This window comes from Coptis chinensis, chromosome 3 (genome assembly GCF_015680905.1).
Source record: "Coptis chinensis isolate HL-2020 chromosome 3, ASM1568090v1, whole genome shotgun sequence".
In the NCBI taxonomy this organism is placed as follows: Eukaryota; Viridiplantae; Streptophyta; class Magnoliopsida; order Ranunculales; family Ranunculaceae; genus Coptis; species Coptis chinensis.
In genome coordinates this window covers 8,481,668-8,490,119 of record NC_141458.1, presented here as the reverse complement: position 1 = coordinate 8,490,119, position 8,452 = coordinate 8,481,668, and the positions used below count along the sequence as shown (strand labels likewise).

Genomic DNA, 8,452 nt, shown 5'->3' with positions numbered 1-8,452 from the left:
CTTGATTAGGAAGAAGATGGAGCTATAATTAAAATATTGTCATTAGATTATAATTTGATTTTTCGTTCTACGGTTCAGATTATATCTTAAGTTTGTTCTGAGATAAGATCAAAACTGACACGTGTATGCCATCTTAGCATTTGTTGAACGGAATTTGAGTCATGGGTCGTCACCTGAAACATCACCATTCAAGAAAAACAAGCATATACTTAAAAGACACTAGGACTACCATTTACTCATAGTGCCTCCAATTACTTATTTTCAGTAATTAGACACTAGTCAATTTTGTAGGAACTTTTCTTCTACGAGGAGATTGGAGATCAAGTGCAACCTGACGATTGAAGACATACTTTTCTATTTTTAAATATTTTTAGTTGATTTTTGAATTTCAGTCAGTTTTTTTTTTTTTTTTTTTTGTTTTTTTTTTTTTTTTCAATTAGTTTTTATGTACTTATGTCTAAAGTATGTAAAAATTCTATGACAGGACATTTGTTTTTTATTTTTATGCTACAACTATTTTTAAATAAATTGATGTTCTATAATTTTGACAATTCCTATTTTATATGTTAGCTTAGATAAATTAAGATTGACGATGTATAATATGTTGTAATATATGAAATTTGATCTTCACATTTATATATTGTGTTTGGACTGATTATTGTTTTGGTTTTGTAAAATACTTGCAAAAATTTTTAACAAAAATGGTCTAGAAAATTGATGTGAGAATTCTTAACAGCCAAACAACATGTGGAAAATTGACAGTGAGAATTACCTTTGAAAACTGGCATAATTTGAAAAATCATATAGTATAATCATGAGAATGGATTCCAAAAATTCTAACTAGAACCCATTTCTCGTTTCCAAACGCACCTGATACCTTGTAGGAAACTGGCATAGAAAATAGTATAGTACCTAAAGTGCAAAAATAGACATAGTACATTGTACACCATGCCTATAAAGTTTTAAGCCAACTTATCTCAATCTGCATAAGCGGGAAGCCACATGAATTCTCGGTTTCCACTTTTTCTTTTACAAGCTGAAGTGAAAGCCTCCGATTTGGTTTTGAATTTTATGAGCCGAACTGAAAAGATTAATTGTAGTCTAAAGTTCTGAACTTCTCTAAAGAATGCACTTGCCAACTCAATAAAAAACACAATGTATTATTTGTAATGTTCCGCTTGCCTCAAATGTGAACTAAAAAACAAAAGTGACAGAAAGAGAGAAAAAGTTCATATTGGTATTCAATTACAAAGCTGCACCAGCTCGTATAAGAATTATAGCCTGAATGCAGTTCAACTATCTAAAAGCCATCAAAAGAAAAAGAAGAGGTGAATGTAATATCTCTGAACGTCAGTTGATATAAAAACCCTCAGCTCTCTCTCCAAGCGTTTCAGAAGTTAAAGAGCACAATGGTCACTCCTGGAACTTTCAAATTTTCAGGGTTCGAATTCTGTTGCACGCAGATTCAATGGTTTAATCATACATTCCATCCTGCTCCCAAACATCCACAAGAAAATCTACCACTTCCTGCAAATAATGGAGTTTCAATCAGCAAACAGCAGTTTGGACTTCCACTTACATTCTTGTTTTAAGGTACAATTTCAACCAGGCAACCACCACCCAAATCAGGCCATGTCAATACACATTGAACCTACTGACCATGTAGACACACTCTTCTGTAGTTTTGTTGAACCAGTGTACAAAATTAGGTGTTTGACAAATCTATAACCATTAGGCCATGGGGCTGAAAACAAAGTTGCCACCTTGGATTTTGGCATTTCAGGTTCATAACCCAATTGTCACAGAACACCAAGCATTCAATCGTGTACACGCTCAACAATTGGAAGATTGTATGTGTGGCCGATCAGTGATACCAGTATCATTTCAGGTATTATATGTCGCAGGTTGAGGGCACACTGAAACAAAAGCAAAGAAAAAAGTTCATCTAGTATATTGATGGGAACAACCAAGAAAATTTGACTTACAGAAAGAGGTATAGGCTGGGAGAATGGCTTGTTGGTCCCTAATAAGCTTTCGTAGGTAGCATTCCAACTGCATTGCGAAGTATTTGTATACAGATAAGGTCAGATCAAAATATGCAGGGAAAGATAATCAACAAAAAAGAACGACAAGAACAATGTTCCTATTACAGGAAATTCATGTGCAGCCTGTCTACTCGGAAGAACAAAGACCATAAACAGGACAGCAGCCCCAACTCCTGACCATTTCAACTATCCATGTGAAAACTCCCACCGGTGCAGACAGAAAAATCAGACGATACTGTCAAATAGATTCTTATTTTCACTAGAACAAGAGTCTATAAATCAGGATTAACTCTTTTAATGAGAAAAACAAGTTATTGATCAAAAGCAGAGAAGATACAGACACCAGATAAGGAGTCCTCCCTCCTATCACCATTTTCCCTGTACCTCTCATATCCTGGTGATTCAGTGAATAACCAAGAACAGCTTATGTTATGGTCAACAACTTGTTAAAGTTACAAATACCCAGATAAGTAACCAAGAAGATGAGGGATAATAATGTTAACAATAAATCAATGGGAGCAAGAGGTCAATAATAAGTCTGCTTAAATGGACATGAGGCAGCTGTAAGAATATTGTCGATTACACACCTTAGTTTGGGTTCTCGGTCCTGCTGAGTCTTGCTCTGTGTCCTTCTATTTCCAAGCCACTGCTGCCTCGTTTGATTCCAAAGAAGAAGACCTGCAACCCCAAATATACAACTAAATGAATTAGACACTCGAGATGTTGCTTACATGGCCAGATTTATTTAAAATCAAAAGCAAAATAAAGCAACCAAAATCAGTTGCCAAGATTAGGAAGCAAGAAAATAATGCAAACAAATGGGAAACAAAAAGATTGTTCTCTAAAGAAAAATCCGACATGGAAACTAAGTCAGCAAAAGGATACAAATTCTAAGTTATTTCTTCAACAAAGGCCTGAAGCTAAAACTCAAGCTTGCTGAGGTGCTGCTCTGATTTCCAGAGCGGCCCTGGGTGATTACAGAGTTGATCATGTCCAACACTAATACTATGTACCAACTACCAAGTGATTCTCACCATATATACAGAAGCATAAAACAGATAGTACAATATGTGCCCCGCCCATACCTTCATAACACCAAATACCCCAGATTGGTTATGTTTAATCCAGAAATATTGACACCTCAGATTATTATCTCTAACAAACTTATTACATATGCCATCCAATCGTTTCACCAATTAACTATGATGTCTCACCGTCACACATTAGATACATGCATGTAAATGATCCAGTCTGTGGAGACACTTAGACACTTAGTTTAGGTGTGGTGAAAATACAAGTAAAAAATATATATATCAATCTAGAACCATTAATTAGCTTAACAACACTTGAAGGTGTCCAATGGCCTACTAGTTAGGACTTGGGAGGTTGGGCCCAAGGTCTCAGGTCCGATTCCCACCTTCACCAGGAAAAGGGGATTTCAGGGGTCTAGGGAATAAAAGTTCTAACTATCCAAAAAATACAAAACATCTGTTTTTGTAAAAGTAAGCACAATCAGATGAGACAGAAAGCTAATATCAGAGATTGCAAGAAAGTTGCAGCTTACCATGATTCACAAATTCAGGAGGATTGCTTGTGCTGCTAGATCCACTATGCGGATCAGTTCGGTTAGAATTGCTGATTGACGAGATACTTCTTTGAGACGGAACTGCACTGTTATCCATCTCACATGTACTGGTGCTCCAGAAATCTTCTGATATGGTGGGTTTCCTGACCGTTTGGCCTCTAACTTTTAGTCCCTTGGAAGGTTCATCAACAGAAATTATCGGCCTGGGATTAGTAAAGCATCCAAGACAACCTCTGCACTGTTACAATCAGGTATAACCACATCAAACGATTAGTAGCAGTAAAAGCAATGCCACTCTTATAGTCAGAACTATCAAAAACAAGACCACTCTTAAAGTCAGAAATCAAAACAGAAGGGCAAACAGCCATAACATCAGATATCTCTACATAAGTCTAAGTTCCTGAAATTTTCGAAAGGTAATGCAGATCATTTCATTTCATCAATCAATCTAAAGGCATAATTGCGGAATACAATTCAAATTTGGCAATTTGACCCACAAAATGAACTTCCCACCACATTTTCACTCAACGTTCCTAGGTTGAGAATACTTGTGTCATGGTAAGTAGCTTGATGTAAAGTGTGCTCCTAAGTGGAAATGAAAGGTTGCATATATGAGGAACAAACCATTTGGGCTTTTACTACTTGACAGTTGACAATGATGTGCAACTCTATCAAATATACATTTTCATAATCTCCTAAATCCTTGCATACTTTGTTTCAATTGTAAAATTCAAAAAGTTATAAAATTACTTATAACTGAGGATGAAGCATATACGAACAACCAGCGGTAAAATTTCCAACTAAAGCGACAAAACACAATTATAGAAGAATCTAGATAGAACATATGGGTGCAAGTATCAAAAGGATGTTAGTCAAGGTGACAGGATAACAGGTCAAGTGGTCAACCACCATGGCAAGGGTATGCTACTGGCATGTGCAAACTCCAGTAGATGATTTACATAATTTATGAGTTGAAATGACTAGTAAAACAAAGAGTAGAATCTGAACTAGATCAACAATGGCCGCAATAAGCTAAGTGAACGTCAAACTAATACTAGTACATCTATTTCTTCCAATTCTTTACTAGGAAATTTTGACAAGAGATAAGCAATTAATTTGATGGATTCAGCATTAGGGTCGTTATTATTATTATTACATGTTGATTTAAATTACAGGATTGGTATAAAAAATGAATTTCTCACTTACACTGGCAATTGACCTCCAACTTTCCCTCAACTTCATCATCAATAAATTCTTTAATATCACCAAACAAATCAAACTAAACCTTAAAACCGAACGGAACGACGTCTTACAATGATAACAACAAACCTCAATTCTCATCTAAATTATTATCAATTTCTGTCTAATGTCACAAGGGCAACTTATTACAACAACATTATATACTTGGAGCAAAGAATGTGAATAAAGATTTATACTTTACGATTAATCCTCGCTTAATTAACAAGCAAAACAAGATTCTAATAATAAAATAAGTAAAAAGGGCTGAGATCTAATTAACCAAGAGAAAACAGAATGACTAACCCCATGCATTCAAAAATTGATGAATCAAAACTTGAAACGGATCTACTGTATAGCATTAATCAACGATATCCCAACCCGTCAAAGTCTCGATACATCACTGAAATAATTAAAACAAATTTCGTGAATTTTTTTATTTATTGTATTAGAAAAAAAATAAAATTATGGATCATGGTTTCGAACCTGTTCAGCACCATAAAAAACAGGACTCTTCTTTCTTTCTTCTTCTTTCTCTCCTTGGAATGATATTTGAGAATGTACTTGAGTAATGTTATGATAGATTGGTAGCAGAATATGGTAATGGTATGCAATATCTAATTACCTTTAAATCTATCTCGAGATTCGTGTGTTGCTGTTGTTGTGTTTGGTTTTGATATGCTACTACTGAGTACGTCTTATCTTCGAGAAGAGCGAATTATTAGGAAATCATTGAAAGCTTTAGCTTTTACATAGAGGCTGACCATGGGCATATGTCATAAATACAAACTCAGTTTCCTCTTTGGATTTTCGAGATTATGTACAGAAACACTATTTCCAAATTTTAATTGCTTCTCGAAATACATAGATAATTATCTTCGTTAGCATCTCAACAACATCACAGCATTTCTAGATGGTGGTAGTATACTCTTCAAATTTGAAGAAATTTTTTGGAGAAACTGGTCGCAAATTTTGACCAACTCTAACTAGTCGCAAATATCTACCGCAAATGAGATTGTAGACCCTACCATGCGCGCCAGTACTATTATCACGCGACATTACCACTGTCACCCCCAAATTTAAAAAAAAACTCACGCAACATTCCCACTGTCGCATCAAATTGAAAAAGTAAAATAAAATAACTTGCGTGACATTTGTAGTGGCGCCCAGTACCACTGGCACGTAGTGCTGGTCAAAGTAAAAAAAAATTCGGCGACATTACCAATGTCGCTCCGTATCTACATCCAAATGGCCAAATTTACGAACAAGAATGCGAACGAACAGGTGATGCGACCAAATATATTACCACCTAGAGTTGGAATTCCGAGAAATTCTGATTTTTTTTTTTCAAATTTGAAGATTTTGACAAGTGATACTACCACCTAGAGATGCTCTCAGAAACCACATCGAGCCCGTTATATGAACTCCAAATGAACTCCACCACATAAAGTAGATTTATAAGATGAATTGAGGAATGATTTTTTGTGAAGATAGTTTTCTCATAATGGAGAATCTTCCTACAAAAAATCAGTCCAAACAAAAATATTTAACATTATCAAAAGTTGTTTTGAAATTTGAAAAATCTGTACTGTTGGATAATTTTATAACATTGTAAGCAAATTTTGATACGCTTAGACATCTTCAAATATGCTGATTTTTTCTAAAGATGATCTATATTGTGGGAAGAACATCTCCACTTAAAATTAACTTCTAATTCATTGTTTTTCATAGTGGAGTTTTTTTTAGAATAAGTGGAGTTCATATAACGGGCAGAAACCATATAATACAAACTCAGAGAAAGTTTTTCACTGATAGCGACATAACCAATCATTTCAAATTTAACGAAAACTACATTTATTATGTACAACACTGTCTAAATTTAACAAAAACAATGGTTACTTAGAGAAGAAATTAGAAAGAGCACATTGTTGCCACTTGCTAGGTAATTTGAAGTCTGAAAAAAGGGAGCATTCAACACCAGACAAAGAACATATTGGTGCAATGTCGTATTTAGTTAGGTATTAGGAATTCTTCTCCATCAAATCAATGTCAACAATGGGATCCAACTCTTGACATAAAAATCGTTATCCGAAATGTTTTTGGTTGAGCTGTATGAATGCTGTTCTTCCGTGTTCCCACCCTATCTAAATCCTAGCCATGTGACCATTTTAGAAAATCATTGAAAATTTTTGTCCTCAATAGAAACAAAGATATAGATGTCAATGAAACAATTTTCAACCTCTCCATCCTTGTTGTGGAAAGTATTTTCCGAGAAGTCTTTCATATTCTTTACAGCTCTACTAAATATATATAAATTGAATTGAACCATCTAGGAATTCTGTTTATGTAATTAACTCCTTGCGATATCAAGTTTGAAACAACAAACATATGAAAGTTTCTAAATGTTGAAGGCTTACAGCTTCAGGGACTGCATCCTTCACCAGAAAATACTGGCAGGATGATGCCGGGTTGCTAATAGACTGTATGGACTTGCACAGGTACGTGAAAATTATTGTCATCTATTTGTTGTCAATTCGTAGAATCCGAATTGACAACAAATAGATATTTACTCTATTCTATTTCCACACCATCTAAATCCTACAAATCCCGAGATGTGATCCGAGATGATACCTTTCTTATAAACATGCATTTAATTACAGCTAAAAAAAAAATTGCAGAATAAAAATACTTGCATAAATCCAAAATAAATAGCCTCCAAATTACAATCATCCTAATATGTCGAGAAACATCAAACATAAATAAAGATAAACGAGAACGTCTCAATTTATTAACTCAAAATCCAACATATAATAAAAAAATGTAGAATCTCTAAAGAAAATCAGCTCCTAAGCAAAGGCAGCTACTCAAACTCCAACTCCAACTGTAGCTCTACGGTTTTCCAACTCAAACAGCTACTATTGCTGCGGTTCCTACGAAGAGTTAGGTTCCATAAAGAACATACCCCCGAATTCAAAGCAAACTGGGGTCAGCATTAAAAATATTGGTGTGAGTGCCCTAAATGCAATGCATGCTCATGATGGTTCATAACAATACCCATTATCACCATGAAGTTATGTATACCACGTCTACATCATTCGACTACATTAGAGACATCGATCCCTTGTCACCAACTAATAAAAGAAACTTAGTTTCTTTTAACGTGCAATCATTGTAGTACATACCAATATAATACATAAAGTTTAATATAACATTTTAACCAACTATCTAAATACTAACTTAATTAAAGAAGTATACAATATATTAGCACCTAACAGTTTAGAGTGGGCTTCATCCCTGCAATAAGGATTAGGTAGCCTACCCTCCTGCAAAACAGAGTTAATTCAATGATAACAATAAAACATAAAAATAATGTCTCAAGTGTTATATAAATTATTAATACACTTTTTAATTAAGACCTTTCCCCCATGATTTATTAAATTATCTTAGGTATCTTTTATATTTTCTAAAGGACCATTTCACATTTTGCACTTTGAACTCGTGCCGGAACATGCCCTGCCTAAGCATGACTCTCATTCATACCCAAGTCCATTTCAATTCGTGCTTACATTTTGTTGGGGCTACAACT

General features: G+C 34.6%; 1 protein-coding gene across 6 annotated transcripts; it reads right to left on the bottom strand.

Annotated features, from left to right (window-relative positions):
- Positions 1-1,140: 1,140 nt before the first annotated feature.
- LOC147507730 (uncharacterized) lies at positions 1,141-5,620 on the bottom strand. Of its 6 annotated transcripts, none has more exons than XR_015217758.1 (7): positions 5,353-5,491; positions 5,173-5,269; positions 3,610-3,868; positions 2,633-2,723; positions 1,986-2,052; positions 1,764-1,916; positions 1,141-1,527 (listed from the first exon to the last, which is right to left on the bottom strand). XR_015217758.1 is itself a non-coding variant. In XM_086600423.1 (6 exons), exons 2-6 carry the CDS (start codon positions 5,226-5,228, stop codon positions 1,474-1,476), a joined length of 522 nt encoding a protein of 173 aa, XP_086456549.1. In that variant the 5' UTR covers positions 5,229-5,269; positions 5,353-5,620; the 3' UTR covers positions 1,141-1,473. The 6 variants fall into 6 exon arrangements, 3 of the variants coding, with proteins under 3 accessions (XP_086456549.1, XP_086456547.1, XP_086456546.1); XR_015217756.1 differs by having other exon boundaries at positions 3,610-3,863; XR_015217757.1 differs by lacking the exons at positions 5,173-5,269; positions 5,353-5,491 and adding an exon at positions 4,837-5,001.
- Positions 5,621-8,452: the final 2,832 nt, after the last annotated feature.

Excerpts from the sequence above, each read along its gene's own strand:
- LOC147507730 (XM_086600423.1), bottom strand. The coding sequence starts at position 5,228 with ATGCTATACAGTAGATCCGTTTCAAGTTTTGATTCATCAATTTTTGAA. Across the intron at positions 3,864-5,172 it reads TCAATTTTTGAATGCATGGG|AGGTTGTCTTGGATGCTTTA; the intron begins GTTAGTCATTCT and ends GTAACAGTGCAG. Across the intron at positions 2,053-2,632 it reads GACCGAGAACCCAAACTAAG|TTGGAATGCTACCTACGAAA; the intron begins GTGTGTAATCGA and ends TTCGCAATGCAG.